The sequence below is a fragment of the Tetrao urogallus genome (genome assembly GCF_951394365.1).
Source record: "Tetrao urogallus genome assembly, chromosome: 1".
NCBI classification, from domain to species: domain Eukaryota; kingdom Metazoa; phylum Chordata; class Aves; order Galliformes; family Phasianidae; genus Tetrao; species Tetrao urogallus.
This window is the reverse complement of record NC_136813.1, coordinates 169,535,561-169,556,132: the sequence shown is the minus strand read 5'-3', so window position 1 is coordinate 169,556,132 and position 20,572 is coordinate 169,535,561. Positions and strand designations below refer to the sequence as shown.

Genomic DNA, 20,572 nt, shown 5'->3' with positions numbered 1-20,572 from the left:
AAAGTTCTGAACAGAAATGGAGTATGACAGGGGATGCTATCTAGACGGATCCCTGATTTGACCTGGTATGGTTGCCCTTACACAATGAGCAGTTTTGCATTACATATATTTCCCATATGCTCAATCACTCTGAATTTGAAGACAATAATGCACATCTCTGCTTTGGCCCATGCCCAAGAAGTGCCTTGGAACTTTCATATCCCTTCTTGCCCTATGCACTCACACACATGATCTATATGTAAGAACTCCAGGAAATCCTCATCAGAATCTTTTGGGACATGACACTAAACCCATTTCTAAGTTAATGACTGCAAGACAAAAATGTAAGTAGATGTAAATGATCCTCATAGCAAAGTGCATAATTTCACAATTTGTTAGCCACATCTTGTTAAAAAAAAAAAACAATTTTTGTTTCATTGCCAGTCCATCTTTCCTTTACATTACAAAACATCTGCTGATGAGGTGAAACGTGGAAGCTGTTTAAGCCAGCAGGGGAGTAGAAACATTAAATGAACTAACTCAGTGTGCCCAACATAACCCTGTGTTAGGGAGAAGCATAGTACTCTAGGGGGCCAGAGTGCAACTGTCCACCCTTCAATAACATCATCACCTAGGGTGCATGAAGGGCAAGAGAGAAAGAAAAAAAATGTTAGACCTAATGAGAACAAAGATGTGATGTTGGCTTCAACCACGACTGCACAGACAGCAGGGATGTAAATGGAGTTTAAAACACTCCAAGAAAGGTGCTGCAAAAGTGTCTTGGGGATCTTACAAGAGAAGAGTTGAAAGGAAAGCGAAGTTCAAAAGAGTACACAACATGATTGCACTGATGCCAATACGGCACAACATCCTGTCCCCATTAAAACCAATGGGCAAAGCTCCCATTAATTTCCGTGTGCAGGGTCTGAAAACAACATCAGTAGCTTTAGCAGAGAGTTTTTCCTCTTCAGGCTTTCAATAAAATGAAATAAAATAAGTTTTGTCAGCTCATAATTAAATGAAGAATTTAAAATAAAATTTAGCCTTGCATGTCCACTGTGAAAGATTTTGATTCTTGTGTGCTGAGCTTTATGTCTGCAATTTCTTAAGGAAGAAAAAAGCAACAAATAAAATAAGACTCAAGTATTCTGCAGACCTGTTACTGTTCTGTATACAACTTGTCCAAAATTGTACTGGCCAAAGAAATCCACATGGAGAAATCAGCTCTGCACAGTCACACAGCCCCTCACATTTCATATTCCAGGAAAGGTCGTTGTCCTTAAAACTGACCGCATAAACCTTCAGACACTGCTTAACTTTTAACAAGAATGCATTACTGTGGTAGTTTCAGGTGACAGATTCTGCTCTGTATGGTAAACTACATTTGTGGAACTGCTGTTGTGTTACAACCCTGACAGGAATCAGGAGTCACTGGCTTGGTGTCTGTTACACACAAGAGGAAATAGAATAAAAAATTAACAGCTATGATAAGACACAGCAGGAGCAAATAAGACAGAACTGTATAGGAACCCACAAAGAAAGTGTCTTGTCCCAGAGCTGTGAACAAACAAGGTAAAAGAGCACAGATATAAATGTTATGACTCAGTTCCGCATACACCAAGAGGCCTTGTACTACTCTGTTATGCCTGGACAAAGACAAAAAGACAATTTGACTCATCAAATTCAACTAGAGCCACATTGGCTCCCAGCAGCCCTGTACAACAGTTGAACTGCCAGAAGGAGGACCAGGATTTGACAGAAAAGGCCTCCAGAATGAGCACGGTGGCAACCTTGTCTCTCTTTCCTTGCTGTGAGGTCCCTGTACATGGAGAAGGTAAGCATGTCTCACCATGTCTCACCAAACCAAATCTTCAGCAGCAGCAGCTTCACACTGAGGTGAGCATCAGTTAGGAGAGATGTAAGGGTCTCCATCAATGACAAGAGCTAGTAAGTTGGAGAGACTTAAAGTAGGGAAAAGTTGGGTTGGAGATAATTGCTTCCATATCTCACCTCAACTAAGCAACCATCTTGATTACCTTACTTTTAATCAGAAATTGTCTACTCATAAGTGTGAGTGTAATTATTCAAAAGAAAGAAGCAAAAAAGATAAAATGCAGAGAGCATTTTCATGCTAGGTTTTATTTTTAAAATCAAACCTTTGTGATGAGAAATTACAGAATTGTTCTGTGAGAGCTACCCCTAAGAGGCAATCAACGTGCTTACAGCAAATTAAGGCCTATTTTTTTTATACCTGTGAAGTAACAAGATATAGCAAAGAAAATCCTATTTTTTAATAGACTAGAAGGGAAAGTTGCATTTTAATGGAAAAAAAATCCATTTTCTTCAGAGTATTTATTCCTTTTTTTTTTAGACAATGTTACTTTTTAACTTTGTGATTCTATTACTGATACTCAGTAGTGAATAAACCAGTGTTGCAGAAAGATATTTTAAATACTATATTTCCTTTAGGTAGATATGTTATTATAAGAAAAAGAAGCAGTCATTTTTTCCCTTAATTTTTAGGAAAAAATCCAATCTGAAGTACAATTTTAGGCAGTTACTGATTATCCAAACCAAATTAATGGTGATCTACACAAAAATCATTACCAATCCAACCTGATATTCTTAGGATTGACAGGATTTTCACCATAGGATCCTAAACAAACTTACTTTATAATTTATTTGTCTTTCATATAGCCATGTAAACAGGAGGAATTCCAAGGAAGTTTACTGCAAAAGAGCTGCTCTATCATAAGACTAACAGCACTCATAGTAGTAATCTAACAATCTGAAAAATAGTCTTCAATGAGAAGCACTGCATGATAAATTACTATTTTTCACCTATAAAAGGTTTTCTTTTAATGCTGAAAGTTTTCATGCAGTAAAGTTTTAATTTTCAGATTATTCTTATTTATTTTTCAAGTTTTTCTTTATATAAATTCATTAAAACTTGAAGTATCACTGTGATCTCACTTACCTTAGCATACATCTGGAATGGCTGCTATAGAGCAGTTTCTGATCTTTTTTTATCAGCACATGAAAAGATCTAGTTGGCCTGCAATTTCCCTTCTACAGACAAATCATTAGCAGTTTAAGAGGAAGCATGACATTTTCCATACTACACTTCATTCTAATGGGAACAAAGACTTACAAAGACTTGCATTTCTGTAACTTAATTATTCTCTTAAAATAGTTCACTGGAATACCTCATAAAAATGTAGAAGAGAGCTGTTTCATAGGAAGCAGTATGAACTTCAGATAAATTTATACATTACTTCCCACAAATTACCCTTCCCCTCTTCTTTTGTCCAGTTCACATTTCTCCTAGAAAATACAGCTAAATTATATCACACTCAACACTAATGAGATAGAATTAATTCCTTTCTGTATCAACCTATCCAAAATAAAACTCTGGCCTAGAGGTCTGTCTAAAATTGAGAATACTGACTACATGAGTACATCATGAGTACTACATGAGCACAGTTGGAACTATCCAGGCTATTACATCTACAGTTTCTGATATGACAGTATTTTGAACACAGAAGCAGATATATCACTATTAAATCACAGAAAATTGAAAATTACACACATATTTAATGCACATATTGGTTAACAGTAGTTTTCAAATTTACAGACTGGATATGCAGCATATCCAGGAAGACACCACTACCAATAATTTATTTTCACAGATCATAACTCCAGTGGCAGAGTTTTCAAACAGATGGAATTTCATAAGTCAGGATAATCACAACATGGCAAAACTGATAAACACAAACAGTTTAGATTTTAACATCAAGCTCCTCTTCATATACTTTGGAGCACCAAACTCCACGCATATTTTACATGTTTATTTATGCAGAATTGTTGCCACTAATAATGACAACTTTATTAATCCCTTTGGTAATACTGACCAAAATCGTGTTATATTTCACTGTCCTTTTTTGTGAGTGTACATGAAATTTTCTCCTGAAAATTCATTGGGAAATGTCTTAAAAATTTTTACATGAGAAAATAATTACTTTAATTCATCAGTTCCCTATCTTTACTTGAGAAAACATATGCTTACACTTAGCAATAGGTATGCTTTAAAGATATCAACGCATGGTCAGAAAATAAATTACTTAAGAAGGTCCCTGCTTATCTCTCCAGATTTATTATCTTTCTAAGCAATCCACAAAGAAAAACTTGTAGTTATTCACAAGATTCTGTATTAATTTAGCAATCTTTATGACCTACATCCTTTTACAGAACACTAAAAGTTCACAAGAAATAAGAATAAATCTTACCCCTAAATATAATAATATTCCATAGAACATAAATTTCCAGAAGAAGCATCGTCGAAGAGCATTAATAAGTTTGGGTTTTTTCTTTGAAGTTGCCAGCTCTCTGTCCCACTCTCTGAAAAGGAACCGAAAAACAAGGCCATTAAGTAGTGTGAGCAAATACACGGGTCTATGGCTCTGACATACTTCAATTTGCTCAAGAATATCCAAGGAGATTTAGCCTAGGTGACTAAAGAAACAAAGCTTTTCAAAGACCCCAAAGACCCGATCTTCATTGACTTGATAGATCAATAAAAGTTCAAATGTAGTTCAGCCACATATTTGGCAGTTCTAAATACACAGCCATACATCACTCTGCAGGGAATTAATTCATGAAAAGGTCACACTGTATGTTTTAAAGAAACCTGGTGTACTTAAGACCAACACACAAATAATAGGCAAATAAATGCTTTGGAGCTCTTCCAATCTGCAAAAAGAAAATACCAGCAAAGCGTAAAAAATGTGAGTTTTCTACTGCAGAGCATTAATTTTTTATTTAATAATTGATCATCAATCAGAAGAAGTGCTATATATTAAAAGCATATGTTTAATCAAAACTCAGCCCACAGATTTAAGCACTCCTGAGAACTTAATCAGCTAACACTTTCCTTCATTTTTCAAGAGAATATTTAATAACCAGAATATTCCATTTATAAGTATGAAAACAAATTAAGTATACCTATGCTATCAATACTTTCCACCAGTTTTGAATATGTACGTCACCCTGCACTTCAGTTTAGCAGCATTGTTGTAATCATGCAGATGGGAGCTGCCCCAAATACCAGCAAAAACCTGCACCACACATTTCGGGAGAGAGACTGGATTGAAGCCCTTGTGTTTATATGGAGTAGTTCTAGATGCAGCACAATTTCGGAATTACACCCCACTGAAAAAGAATACCAAAATGTGATCCTTGAAACAAAGGTATCCCAGAAACTTTTCATACCTTTCTAGTTTCTCAGAAAGATTGTCAGCAGAGTCTGCAGAAGGAATTTGATAAATATCTGACAGTTCCAGTCGTTGTCTGTAGCCCTTTTTTAAAATTGGTTTTGTCCATCTAAAGAAAAAAATAAAATAATGATGACTAGTTTCTGGGATTAATGGTAGAACTGCACTATTCTGTGTGATTATTTTGTCCAACGCACCCAAATTATACATATTTGTACACATGTATGTACACACAATATGATATATTACAATGCAACTTTACATTGTATTTATTAAACTACAGTGACAAACCCAACATTAAAAGAATAATTGCATAATTGTTGCATTTAATTAGTTTGGGGGTATGATTATGCCCCAGTCTTCCCATTTAGTCAGACAACAAGCAGGGCACTCAGACCTTTGTTCTGTATTTGCAAATATCTACCATGTCCATACTAATGTTCATTTAACAAAGTTATTAAGATTATGAGACACAAGTTTATAATCCTCGCAATCCAGTATAATGCAAAGGTATTTCCCAAGTGAAAAGCTATATTACATTCACTGCAAAGGGAGTATGTCTTAAGAAACTGGAAAATTATCCTTCCTTTCTGTAATCATAGTGTGGTTTCACATAAATCATTTGGGCTCAATTCTGTCTTTGACATCACTTTATCTGAGAAGTACCACGCAATTCACAGTATGCTGTAGCAAAGCAAGCTGTGAGAATCTACTTTGTAGTCATTGGTAAAGGATCCATAAGCTTCACTGCTGCTGGAAATAGGGGCCAATATTTGCAGGGACATAAGAAGATGGATCAGAAAAAGCACTTCTGAATTCAAAATAACACTGTTGTATGAAAGTCTTTGGTGGCTACTGCATGTGATAAATCAAGTACAAGACAGCAGAAAGGACCAGTTGCTATGGACTTTGTGCACATCAGGTGCAGGAATGGCTAATCTCCTCAAGCACAGCACTCTCATTGACTGTCTTCATCAGAAACTCTGTATATGCAGATATTTCAGTAATCACAAAACAGATGAATTATGACACTCTAAACCAGTACTGCAGCTAATGCAATACTTCCAAAGCAATCTTTTTAATTCTCAACACAGTAGTTAAGGAATATCCTTGCTGACCTCCTCAATAATACTTTGAGACTGCAATAAGTGATTCCCAACTTGTCTTGACAAAAAAGAAATGCTTTACATTTCCCAACCTTGCAGATTTTGGGAAAACATTTTCCATGGCCCCGCTTTTCTCCACACATTTATTTTGTTTATACTTTTGATTATCATCTACCTTTGGCATTTTTCCATTGCTTGAAGTAACAAAATGTGACTGCAATTAGTAAGCAGAGTGGCTGTACTATCATTTGAGGGTGGTGGCATATTTAGCAAGCCTATTGTACTCCTAAGGACGTCTCTTGTTCTTCTTGATGTTTTACTGGCTCTGCTTATCAGTGCAATCTAAATCATACACCCCGAAGTCACCCTCTTCTCCAAAGTCAACAAGTCTGAATCAAACCTAGTGCAGTCCTTGTCCTCGTAAGTCTACTCATCAGAGCAGCTGTATCTACAGCAAACAAATTCCTCTAAGCAGCTAAAGGAGTGGTACTGTCTCCCTCCAGGGATATTCCGCTCTGCAGTCAGGTTTCTACCACAGTCTTTGGCAAGGTTTGCACATCAGTGTTCACCTCCCACCTGACCTGGTCCTACTGGGACGTCCCACTTGAACCGACCTGTGAGCCAAGCCATGTGCTCCAGGTCTGAGTGGTGGTACTGGAAGGATCTAGCTGTTGTGTGGTATTTGTCTGGTTGTGTCAAGAACCATATCAGACTGTATATATTTAATGAAAAAGAACATACACAAATATCTTCTACAAACACATTTTTTGGAGATTCAAATAGCATCCAGTTTACCATTATGCTCTGGATTTCTAGCAAAGTTTTGAAATGTAAAATGGTTGCACATTTATTTTAACCAGCAATGTCATCTGTAGGTATCCATGTTTCATTGTATTAGCTAAAACAGCCGAATCAGAGTTTGTCAATATGCCTCTTCTATTTTTAGGCTTAATAGAAATTATTTGCCAGCATTAATTCCAAGCTTTTTCTTTTCATGTCTACCGAGAATGCAAAATTTCTTTTGAAAGGAAGAAAGCAAGAAAGCAAGAAGGAAGGGAGACAGATTGGCTTTACAGCATTATGTTAGCAAATGCCATCGGATTACTGGCTGGCATTTAATGAACTCTTTCACAGAGAAACCTGTAGTGCTGTCAGAGTTTTGCCACTTACTAGGAATGTTATTATGGGTACACACACACAAAACCCAGCAGGGGACAAGTTTCAAGGGTGTACAGTAGGAAAGAAGAAAGAAAGAAAAACAAGTTCCTCCATATCAAGTGCCTGGTAGCAAAAAAAATACCTTACGCATTTGATACATAAATATCATACACACAATGTTTGAACTTCTCTTTAGTTATATTTCTAACGACCATCTCTTTACCATACATCTCTCTTTAGTTATATTACTAACGACCATCTCTTTACCATACACCTTAGAAGTATATAATAGATCTCTTTTTACAGCTATTTATTTCTCTAGCAGTCTCACTTCACTCAAACAAACCGTACAGGAAGGACAGATGTCTTTGGCTTCCCAGAGAGAATTAATACACACTGTTGACTAGTCAATAGGATTTGACTCTCCCTTTAGGCTGCTTTGCGTGTCACCAAAGACAGAAAGAGCCTCTGTGTTGCTAAGCCAACCATCCAGATCTTCCTCCCAGGCACAGGAGCTCCCCGGGGACAGCAGACCCTCTCTAACCCTGAAGTACTGCTGCTCCAGGATGGCCAGTCCATGCTGCTGAGGCCTGCCCAGCAGAGCAGATGCCTGGGGAGGAACCACATGCACAACACAGTGATATATCTACTGAGCTGCACAGAGGCAGACATGGCTGCACTTCTTTCCCTCCTGAGGTATTACACAACTGGAAATAATGCCTGTAGCTCCTAAGGGAAAGGGCCCAAACCTTGGTGAAGATGAAGCAAGGACAGTGCCTCTATCTTATCCCTTCTTTTAACAGTTTCAGGGGGAAAAAAAATCAATCCATGATATGGATGCTTTGGAGCCCAAGTTTTACAGTGTGTTTTTAGAGCCACTAGTTCCCACTGACAGTAGGAAAAGATCAAGGTACCACACAGACCTCAGGCACTCCTCAAAATCCAAACTAGACCAGATGCCATGAGAGCCTCACACTCCAGTCCTCTCCCAGTAGATGCCCATTGCTGCAGCAATAGAACAAACTGCAAATTGTAGCTTATGTGATACTGGAGGTGGCAGTTCTGCCATGCCTGAAATGCATTTGCACCACCAAACCTCTTCTGACAGCTTCCTGCAATTAAGCCAAGCAAAGTGGTTCTAGCTCTGCATGGCCCTCACTAATGGGTGGCACAGCCTCACAGCTGCCAGGCACCACAGCCTAACCCCCAGGGCCTGGTTGCTCTCAGTGCAGTGGGGCTGAGGTTGGCTGATTTTGCTTCAAACGATAGGTACCCTGCTGGAATAGCTTTCAGAGTATATATAACACCTTCAGCACTTTTTCTTTTAAAAAAGAAACAAATGCAGTGTTCTGAGAATAATATTGACATCTAATTGTTGAAGAGCTTCAAAAGAAGATAAAGAAGCTAAAAAAGCTACATACAGATAGTACTCGTTTCCACTTTTTTTTCTTTTTTTTTTTTAATACTCAGACTTCTTGCAGAAATGCAATATATTTCCTTACATTCAGTAAGGTGGCCAAAGTATTTCAGCTTGCAGAACAACTATAACAGCTATTTTTAGTAAAAGAACTATCGAATACGACAGTAGTAATGATGGGTTCTAAATGGATATGCAACATGTATGTACAGTAAGACAGGCTAGAAGAGAATGTTTCATCTTTATTCTTTCTCTGTTATATGTGCCACAGCAGAAGACAAACAGTTTTTTCCTGCTCTTTTAAAGACACTTAAAATGGGCACAAGACAGTTTGTATCAGCAAAACTGTTGCTGAGCTGAACTTGAAGATGATCACAGATGTGACACCAAGTACCTTCACTCAGTATAGTACTCCACTATCTTAGCCATGCATTTGCAGATATATTTCATAACAAATTGATGCACAGCTGCACATAACATGCTGCAACTCTTCTCAAATGTGTCATTTGTTCCAGTGGCAGCAACTGGGATCTTACCAGAGGTAAATATCTTCACAAACTGAACAGATCTGTGGCAGTTTGAGCAAGGAAATGGGAGGAAATTATCTACTTAATATAAATACTAAGAATCAAAAGGTAAACTGCCACTATAACAATAAGTAATTAATGCACAGGGCTGCTTGCTTTTTGTCATCTCCTCTGCATCCTGGTATTTGATGCTGCTGGTCATCAGTCTGACTCCTGAAAGTTAACGAGAAAATGCCTCACATCTTCCAATTTCTAAAATCTTGGGCTCTGAGCAAAGCAACACTGATGTTATATTGGTTTTTGTTTTGTTTTGTATTCATTACCTCCAGAGAAATAAAAGCATCACAGATTTCAGAGATTAACCTTAAACTGTGTTAAGTTGAAAGAAGTAAATATGAAAGATCAGATTGGCTCCAATACAATATAGGCTCACATTCTTTATTTTGAAAGTTGGAACAAGTTTATAAAAAGGTAAGTAACAACATTAAAACACAGCATGAGAAAATACCTGAAACCAAGTACCTTTGCCATCTGTCATCTGGGATTTTCTCCTAAGGCACAACCTTGCCCCCAGATTCAAGGTGCCAGCTCTGCAGAGATCACCCGAGTACTGCCTTCTAGGAGCAACCCCAAAGGAAGGGATGCTTGCCCATATCTGAACAGCAGTAAGGTTCTGGTTTCAAAGAAAAAAAAACAAACAACTATTCCCAAAATTATCTTAAAAGTCTATTTAATTTCTCCTAATTTTGGAAGCTTCCTGACACAGTTTTGGTTTAGCCCCAGGCTGGATGTGAAAATGCTCATGGGGATCCTTTTGTTTGCATGAGACTTAGTGAAACATAAACACAGCCCAGAAGTTCTTGCTCATACAACACAGGCTCGCCCTTTCTTACTTAATTTAGAAGGCATAATGTGATACTTCAGATACTAGGAGAGTCAGCATTCTTTCTCTAATTCTTTTCACCTTTTATACTCAGACTTCCTAAAGAGCCTCCAAACTTGCAGGCATGGTGAACCTTTGGGGCTGACCTTCACAAGTCCTGAAAGCTCACTGTTTCATAGAGGTCTGAAGTAAGGAACATCTGCGGCTACAGACAATTGATCAGCACTGCAGAATCATAACAAAGAAGGCTGCTCTGAAAGTAATGCCTCCTATGTTATTATGTTATAACTCAGAGGCAGATGTTGGTGGTACAGCAGTAGAGCAGAAAGCTAAACAGCCTTCCCAACAACATCCCATTACATTTTGTTGCTGTGTGACAGATGGTAGCAGAGAAGCAGTCTGACAGAATGGCATCTGACATGGAAGGGCGTATGAGACAGAGGTGTGTCACTGAATTCCCCCATGAGGAAACAATTGCATCTACTGACATTCACTGATATTTGCTGAACATTTCTGGAGACCAAATAGTGGATGTCAGCACACTGAGGTAGTGGGTGGTGCATTTCAGAAGTGGCAACAGAGACAGTGGGTCCCCTCCACTAGTGCAGATTGCTATGAGTGTGGCATAAAGGCTCTTTCTTGATCAATGCTGGTGAAAATGCATAACTAATGATGGTGACTATGCTGAAAAATAGTGTTTTGTAGCTGGGAGTTTGCTGTATCAAATGGTGTAATGGTGTTATTATCCTCTTTGTATAACTTGTAATTTCCATGGAAATAAATAGGAGGCATTACTTTTGGAGTGACCTACACATGTGTAGCAGCTACATCTATGCCTGATATTCTTTAGCAGATAGGATTTGGAATTACCTGGGATTACCAAAAGTCAGGTCCTCAGGACTAAATCCACAAAGGGCCTTAGGAATGCAGACTAAGAAATCTGCCTTGCACACATGTCTAAGCAAGCTGTCACAGAAACTGAAACATCATACTGAGCAATTCAATTCATCTGCCCCTAGCTGACGATTCACACAGGCTCTCAGAAAAGAAATGGCCAAGATGCTAAATTTATGCATTTATAGGACATGTTCCAAATATTTGCTGGATGTAAGATACTTGCCCTCCAGAGCAAAATCCACTGCCATGAATTTGGGAATTCAAGACAGTTTCAGGGTAAGTTTTGAGGACAAACATGCATAAAAAAACCCCACAATTTTCCAGGAAAATAAGTACATAAATTCATCTCTATTCAGAAATCAAAAACTTAAGTACCTTCTTTTTTTTCTAAACACAATGCTAAAATACCTGCCTCAAGGATAGAGCAGATTCCATTTTTAAGCCACTATTTATATACCAGTCTCACTGGAAAGAATACTTACTGCAGTAGGTCTAGCCTATAGGTGTCCAAACAACCAGCGTGGCCTGGACCACATGGAGTGAAGACAAATTGTCTTGGTTCACATATAAAATATATGACATAGTTAATACATACTAACAACAATTCTTTAATAATTTTTTATATTACTTATTAATGTATAAAAGAAGAAGACAACAAAAACATGAAACTAACAGGTTGCACACACGTGGCCTAGCCTTAGTTCTTTCTCTATACGAAAGAATTCAAACTAATTCTCATGAGAATGCCTTCTTTAACCAGAAACTATTTTGGTAAAGGCACCACCAAATGTTACACTTGAAAGCATGCCATTGAAGAAAATAATAAATAAAATAGAATAAAGTAAAATAAAGTATTAACAATGAATCAAGCTGAAAACAAAGAATAATCATGACTATAGCTCATGAGTCAAGAACTCTCAAAACTTCAGTCCTGGATGCTGTTACCCACCCTGAAGGCTTCCAACAGACTTCAGCTTCATACGGAGTGCCCTTAGAAGAGGAATCAGGACTTACATGCAAATAAATTTCTTACCCACAAGAGTCACAATGCTTTAACTGAGCCAGGGAGAAAACTAAAGCAACTTGAAGAGTTTGGACAGACACTGTCCATACACTGGTAACTAGTCCTACCTCCCAGAAAACAAAAGAGGGAAGGATACACAGCATGCAATTCCATCTTCTATCCCTCTTAGCATACATACAGTGGAAGAAGGAATTCAGCATATATTCTCATCATACCACTGTTCTTGGTTCTAGGAATCACTGGACAGCTAACCATATGAACAGGTCGCAGGTCGATCCTTCTATGGTTTGGGAAGAAAAAGCATCTAGAGTAGGGTTGCTGGGCTGAGCTCATGAGAAGAGAGCATGAAGATGGCTTCATTTGAATGGCTTATCTGGATTTAACAGTGAAACAGGCACTGAACTATTCAGTCCAGACAAGACAGTTGTCATATATGGCATGTAGAAAAGCTAAAGTGTATGCCTAGAGAGTTGCACCAGAGCGTAATGACTGCCTCTTTGAACTTTTGAACTTGGGAAAAAAAAAAAAAAACAACACTGCCCCAAAGTTCTGAAAATCCAGTGATAACTCTGTGATGCCTATACCCACCTATAAATTAATTATACCCGCATTCATTAAACCATAATGATTCTTCCTGACCTCCGTTTATCTACAAAAAAAAAAAAACAAGTGGCAGCAAAGTACTCTGCCTTGTTTGCTACCAAGGGTATGGCCTTGACCCTGCAAAATCCTATAACACACACAGCTTTGTTACAAACACATGAAGGAAGCTTGGAGTAACAAGGAATATGCACAGAGGCATATCACCATCTGCATGCTTCTGTAGAAAAGTCTGTTTGCTTTAGACAAGACAAGAAGACAAGAAGTTGCCAGTGCACACATAAATGTCTTCCCAGTGGTTTCCAATAAAAGACATAAATAAACTCCAAACATGTAATATGGAAAAGTAATCAAAAGGAAACCCTGAAACCTTGAGCAGACAATATCCAGTGTTCTGTGTCATACTGATGGAAGATCTCAAACCACTTGCGTTCACACTTCATTTCTGAACCATCAAAACTCACTTTCTAAAGCAGAAACCGTTCAAATTTTAGGATGAAGTTGATTGTTGTGCCTAAATACTTTCTATCATTGTCACCCTATGCAATTCTCTTTTGTTGCCCTTTCAGCCCACAGACTCTTGAAAGTCCAACAAAGTGGCAACATTTCCCTAAGTTATTACTCCTTGTACACGCATAATAGCTTCTCACTTGTTGGCATAACAAGAAGAAAAAAAAAATAAACCAACTACAAACAACACTGAAATGTTCCAGTTATCCTCTAAAGAGCAAGTCCCTCCATTCTAACATCACCACCTTCAGCCCTATCCCTCTACTGCAGATACAGGATATGCGTTGGAGCAATAAAACCTTGTCAACATGTTTATAGATGTCAGTATCAAGAAGTTGATAAAACCTCATGAATATTAAATAAATATTTAAAAACATTATATTTATCCACAAGAGCTTCAGAATAATACTTACACACTTTTGTAACCTTCAACTCAACTGCATTATAACCAGCTCGGTACTTCTCAAGTAACTCCATGAGAACTGACCAGAGAAGTTACTTCACTAAAGCATTCATCATCTATGTTGTATTTGAAAAAAAATGTTGTTCCGTTATTGGAAAAAGCCATCTTTCTCCATACTCACCAAAGAAATAATTGACTACTTCTTCCAGATCCAATGCCCTTTGGGTTCTGTCTCACTCTTTCATGGAACTAAAGCACGTACTAAAGTGTAGGCATGCCTTGAAGTTCTTTACTGAATAGCATCAATTTAATAAACCATTGATGTGTGTACATTCAGTTAAAATGCTGATAAAATATTCTGACATCCTAGAAAGCCTTGTTCCAATCTAACACATTAATCACTGCATTGTGGATGTTTCCAGTTGAGTGGACTGGAAACAGTTGATATTGATATGTAGCAAATGTTCTGACTTTGTAAAGCTCATTACAGAAAATATACTTCCAAGCAGTATGAAATTATTACACCTTGTTGCATTTTTGCTCTGTGATAGTTTACCTTTTAATAGTGTTTAGTGTTGATATGGATCTACCCCTGATGAGACAAGAACTGCTGGAGTCCTTGAGGACTGAAGCATTTTGAAACAAACTAATGTGTGCCATAGCTATAAATAATGCGTGACTTTAAAAGATACAATGATTTCTTTAATTATTTTTAAAAGAAAGACATTCTTTCTGCCAGTTTGGCTGCAATACTTTTTCTTACCTTTTGGTTTTTGCTTTTGTGATTTTTTCAAATCTTTCAAGTAATGTTCATAAGAAACAAAGGCATTTGCAGTGTACTTGTCAAAATGCAAGTAAGCAGAACACTTTGTAATTAATAGACACACATCATTCAGAATGTATGAGTCTTTACACAGTTACACTTTTAGCTGTTCTCACCCAGTGAACTGAATATGTACTTCCACAGATTTCTGTGACATACAGTTATTGCAAAGTTTTGTAAATAAGTTTATCTGGTGTAGTCAATGTTGATGACAATTATCCCTTTTACTTCATATATTAGTTATTATCACTTCATTTACAGTAAGATAGTTGGTGCAGTACCACATCTCCTCCGTGAGACGTAAGATTCAAACGGCATTTAATCGACTTGAAGACTCAGATTTTAAAAGACATCAGATCGGATCCCAGAATGGTTAATTTTGCACTTCCTGAGCACGAGCTGCATCTGGTTTCAACCATGGAAACATTAACTAAGGTCAGAATCAGAAATACATTTACTTTATCACATTGGAATCTTTCCTAGATGCCTTCCCAGGTTCTAGCGGAGAACCCTGACAAAAACTTTTACAAAGAAATAAAATGAAATACAAGTGGCTCCATAAGCACTGAAGTCATTATGTAGCCTTCTTTCCCACAGATTTGTATCTTAATACTTGAGGGAAGAACTAACTGACGCTTATTCTATGGATTAACTTATATGGGGTTATTCCCATCATCCACATTTTCTAGATCTAAAAGCATCTGAAGGCAGGTACAGCTGCACTCACTGCAGCATCTGTATCAGACTTCCCTGGGGTCCTCACCTTTGCCTGGAGGGTTATAAAGCCTCAGAAACCACATATGTTCGGGGTTCTACCCTGCAATCGCACCTGGTTAAAGATGAACAACAGAGCTCAAACAGGGGGAGGCTGGCAAAACAGCAATTCTCTAAGGGAACTTCCTTTAAGAAACTTTTTTTAAACGAAAAGAAGAAGAAGAAGAAGAAGAAGAAAAGCCCAGGGCAACCTGCTGAAGGGGAAAGCTATCCCAAAAGCTTTAGAAAGTGAGCTAACAGCCCTCGGTTACTCGGCCAATGTTATGGTTTTATACCACGTGTTCCCATTTCAGTCCCATGCTCACACTTTTAACATTTCCTCCCACCCGTCAGTGCTGTGTGAAAGACCCCCAAGGAACAAAAGAGGAAAGCAGCTCCTTAGGAAAAGGGCAAAACTGACGGCAAGTGGGCTGCTGCCAGCCGGACTGTTTGCTTATTCCAGCTGGCAGCGTTACCTCGAACAATGTCAGGTAGAGCGCGTTCAGGCTTCTATACCGACTTAGAGAGCGCTGTGCACCGGTGTTGGCATTGGCTCCTTCTCTTTTTATGTGTTGTTGTGCGAAAGAAAAGGCGCCAGGGACAGAACTAGTAAGAGAAGGCTCTCAAGGCTCACAGGGAACACCCTCCAGTAAGATCGCGTCTTGCGGTCGCACGCCGAGCAAGCGCTGAAGCCCGAGGAGCCACGGGGGAACGCTCGCTCCGGGAGCGCTCCCCGCCGCCCCCTGCCCTTCCCGTGTTCTCACCGTTTAGGATGAAATAACAGATCGCCTCGTTGAGTAATTTACCAAAGGTTGCTCAAATTATGCCATAAATTAATTTGTCCGGGGCAGGTGAGGGCTTATGACACCTGACAGATCGAGACCGCTCGGTGCTAAAACCCCGCGACAACAACATGCAAGAGAAGAGATAGGATCCCGTCGTTCGGCTGCGGCTCCCACCGCGCACCCCGCGGAGCCGTTCAGAGCCGAGCGGCGTCCCGGCCGCCGGACGGGAGGGGAGGGCAGGGAGCGCAGGGGAAGGGAGGGCGGGGAACGGGGAGCAGGGGAAGGGAGCCGAGCCCGGGGCAGCCCCGCGCCGCACGTGTCCCGCCGCGCCGGGGCTCCCACCTGAAGAAAAGTTTGGAGAAGATGTTCGCCTTCTCCAAGGGAGACCTCTGCATGGTGCCCGGCACTGCGCTGCGCTGCGTTGCGTTGCGCGGCGCGGACGGCGGCGGCCGCTAATCGCTCACGCCCGGCTCGGCTGCTCCACTCCCGCGGCTCTCCCACCTTATCCGCTCGGGCCGCTCTGATGTCATTGCCTGCCTCCTTCCCCTGCCCCTCTCCCCGCCTCTGCTTTGCCCAGGTTCAAAAGCGGGAGGGTTGCGGCGCCGGCCCGCGCTCTGCCTCCTCCGCCTCCTCCTCCGCCGCGCCCGGCACCCGCTGCCCGCGCTCCCCGCCCCGGCTCCCCTGGGCAGCGCTCTTCCTGCCCGGCCCTGCCGCTGTGCCGCAGAAGCCCCTCGGGGAGACACCGCCCATCCAACCGGGGCCTCCTGCCCTGCCTGCGGCGCGGCGGGGACGGGGCGCCGAGGGGAGGCGGCTGCACACCTGCGCCCGTGCCATCGACGGCGGGACAGAGCGGGCACTGCGCACAGAAGCCTTCGGATCCACTTTAAAACATGCACACGCGTGCTGCACTCTTTCAAATTTCCGAACCGAAAGGAATGAGAGCTGGAGCACATCCTTACAGAGTCCAGTCTGAAGAGCCGGGCTTAACAGTAAGGCTGTTTTCATAGTTTTGGATGCATGCTGTACAAACAGGATCCCTTGGCAGCAGCCAAGGACAGCACGGTAGAAAGCATGCTTATAAGAAGACAAAGACAGCCAGAGGCAGGAACGAGAACTTATGCTTTAATGCCGCACACCAGATAATTTTATTTAATGCTTTAGTGTCATATTTACAAACTCAGTTTTCCTTTCACTTCTATAACTTGAAAAAGTATAGATGTAATAAGGCTTCCCTAAGCATGCAGCTGCTCCCCATTGAGCTAGATCTATAAACAGGCAAACATGCTACTCTGTGCTCTTATAAACTCCATTACAATTAAAGCTGCTGTTTCTCTTTGTAAACTTTGCAGGAATTTTTAATTTCACCACTTCTCTCTACACCCCACCGTGATTTCATAAGGAATTGCTCTGCCTCAGCAGTTCTCACAGATTGCAGGCAGCAGAGAGGTGCCCCTTTCCCTGCCATCGCACCGGACTCCTTTGTGCCTCAGAGCTCCCATGGATCCTTCCCGACTCTCCTTTATTAATGACAAAACCAGTAAGAAACCCAGAGCAGGCAGGGCTCCAGGAAACTGCCTACACTTTATCATGTCTTCAGACAATGCGGAGAGGCAGGACCAAGTCTAGGCGGGCTTGGGGACAGTAGAGCGGAGCCCTTCGGCATCCTGCCACCTAGCGGAGCCGGCCCCGGACCGGCAGTCCGCACCGCACCGCGTCGCACCGCACCGCTCTGCAGCCGCTCCTCCCGCCACAGTTCTCCCGGCCCGCCCGCGTTTGGCACTGGGCTGCAAGTGGGCCTGGCATGGAGCAGTGACAGCAGGTCGGCCTCCCTGCTCCTCCGCACTCGGTGGCAAGGATACTCAACTAGGAAATAAGGTTAAGATGCAGAATCTGGAGTATCACAGAATCACAACATTGTTAAGGTTGGAAAAGACCACTAAAATCATCTAATCCAACCATCAGCCCATCACCATCGTGCCCAATAAAACGTATCTCCATGTTTCTTGAACATCTTCAGAGAACGTGACTTCACCTCCTCCATGGACAGTCTGTTCCAATACCTCACCATTCTTTGAAGAGATATTTCCTAATATCCAACCTGAACCTCCCCTGGTGCAGCTTGAGGTCATTACCTCTCATCCTATCACTATTACCTGGGAGAAGAGGCTGACACCCACCTCACCACAATCTCCTTTCAGACAGTTGTAGAGAGCAATGAGGTCTCCCCTGAGCCTCTTCTTCTTCAGACTAAACAAGCCCAGCTCCCTCAGCCCTCCTCATAAGACTTGTGTTCTAGACCCCTCACCAGCTTCATTATTTTCCTCTGGACACTGTGAGCCAGTCCAAGCAATATACAAACACTCTGCTGCAGACTCTTTGTCTTTCCAGCCTCGAGATTTCTGATGCAGGTGAATAGAGCAGAAGCTGCACACCAGGTTAGATTTTTTTTTTTTTTTTTTTGTAATTTACTTTAGAAAGTGAGATATGTTGGTCATGTAAAACCTTCTGTGGATCAAGTTTAAACTACTAAAAATGTCAGTGGCTGATGGAGTATTTTGGATAAAGGTATCTTCCTTCTTGCTGGTACCACCCAAGATGACTTATGGACATTTGTAGTAAATAGGGGACTGACAAAGACATCCCCTTAGTGGTTACTGATTATGTCATTTTTTTTACAAGAAAAATTCTACTGCCTTTTATATGACAAGCTCTCTAATTTTGAACAGTTCTTGAAACTTTGAATAGCTTTACTTAAGTAACAGCAATTGCCCTGTTTAGCTCTGCAAACACGTCAACTACTTTAGCCCCTACCCCGCACAGTCTTACTGCCTGCATTTTACAGAATTGTTCTTGCCATTTTTCTTGAATGCTTCCTTAATGTTTCCACTGATACATTTCCTTGCTTTTTTCTTTTAAACATTTTGTAGTTTTAATCTTGAACATACTCCAGCTGACATGAATGTGAAACTTGTCATTAGCACCAGTGTGAGTAGGAATAAACTGTATTCTTTCTGTTCTCCCTGGTGACTGAAATACCTCCAAATTTAGTATTACCTATGAATTTCATTAATATGACCATCTTTCACTTCTACAGAAATACAGCCTGGTGTGACAACATCTACTTTATCTCTTGACTCGCATCCACATCCACCATCGATCTGTCTTTCTGAAGAAAATGTAGTGAGCCTGAGTTACTGAGCAAGCTGCATGTGAGGGGAAAATGAGTAAAATCTTGCTGTGCCACCACTGCAGTGACTGGCAAGGCTTCCTCACCCAATGTGCAGTGGCCAGCCTGAAGTAACAGTGGGAAGCAAACTGGCTGGCTTGCCAGCAACTGAAAGCTCATTCTCCAAGGACTGCAACTCTGGCTTCTTCCTTGCCCTGATGTAAATGTTCCCGGCCCAATTCCCATCAAGGAACACCAGACTGAGCATGAAGTTGCATTAGGCTTCAGACCCCACCAGAGTAATGCATTTTCAGCAGATGCTGAACTCAGTAGAAATAAAAAAATAGCACTGTATCAAGAGGTCAGAGAGAAGGAAGACAAGGCAGAGGGAAGATTAGTTTTATCTATCACAAAATCACAAACTTGAATTTTGCATTCCCTTTCTTATATGCAGCTTGTACCTTAGGAAGCCCGGGCCCACTTTCAAGAAAAGAGGAGGAAATCAGTGATATTTGAATTTTTGATTAGCTAACATCACTGGACAAAAGAATGGAAGCTGCAAGAAGAAAGAGAAAGCACTGTCATATTAAATATCATCTTCCTAGAAAGCAACACTGAGAAACTGACAAAAGTATCACTCTAAGTCTCTGACTTTTTGTTCTTCTTGAAATGGAAAAGTATTTTGATCATTCTTGCAATGTTGATATTCTGAAAACTAAAACATCCTTGACAAAACAAACAAACAAACAAACAAACCTGGTCCTATGCTGCACAGATAGGGAGAAAGAAATCAGATATCAAGATAAAGCTTATTTTCTTTGGCCAGTAGTTAAAACAATCAGATCTATAAATCAATTTCATGCTAACTCAATTCTAACTCAATTTTTTCATAATCTTTTAATTAACTGGAAACTGTTTTGGTTGCAATAATTCATTCAGCCCAAAGAAGCCACATCTAATAATCAAATATGCTTTAATTAATGCAGAGGATTTGATCCAGAACCTGACAATGGCTGTTCCCTCAGGCCTTCCTGTGCCCAGCTGGACTTCACACACCTGAGTTCACTTCCTCATTCCACGCAACTACAAGAATGGCTGGAAGCCTCCGCTCAAATCTTCTTAGATAAATACCCATAAGACATGGGTCAGCTAGAGCTTCTCAGTACCCCTTTTGAGATGGTTTGCCTTCACCTGTCATCCACCTACCCTATTCCAAAAAAGCTTTCTTCACCATAGCTACTAATATCTATTTTCAGTTGTCAAGTCCCCAA

General features: G+C 40.5%; 1 protein-coding gene across 2 annotated transcripts in view; it reads right to left on the bottom strand.

Annotated features, from left to right (window-relative positions):
• Positions 1-16,530, bottom strand: part of CFTR (CF transmembrane conductance regulator) — a gene marked incomplete at both ends in the record, with an annotated part of 79,366 nt that extends 62,836 nt beyond the window's left edge. For both annotated transcript variants that reach the window (XM_079534987.1, XM_079534988.1), the window contains 3 exons: positions 4,266-4,377; positions 5,248-5,358; positions 16,478-16,530. In XM_079534987.1, the coding sequence (XP_079391113.1) occupies positions 4,266-4,377; positions 5,248-5,358; positions 16,478-16,530 (276 nt within the window). The remainder of the gene's footprint in view (positions 1-4,265; positions 4,378-5,247; positions 5,359-16,477) is intronic.
• Positions 16,531-20,572: the final 4,042 nt, after the last annotated feature.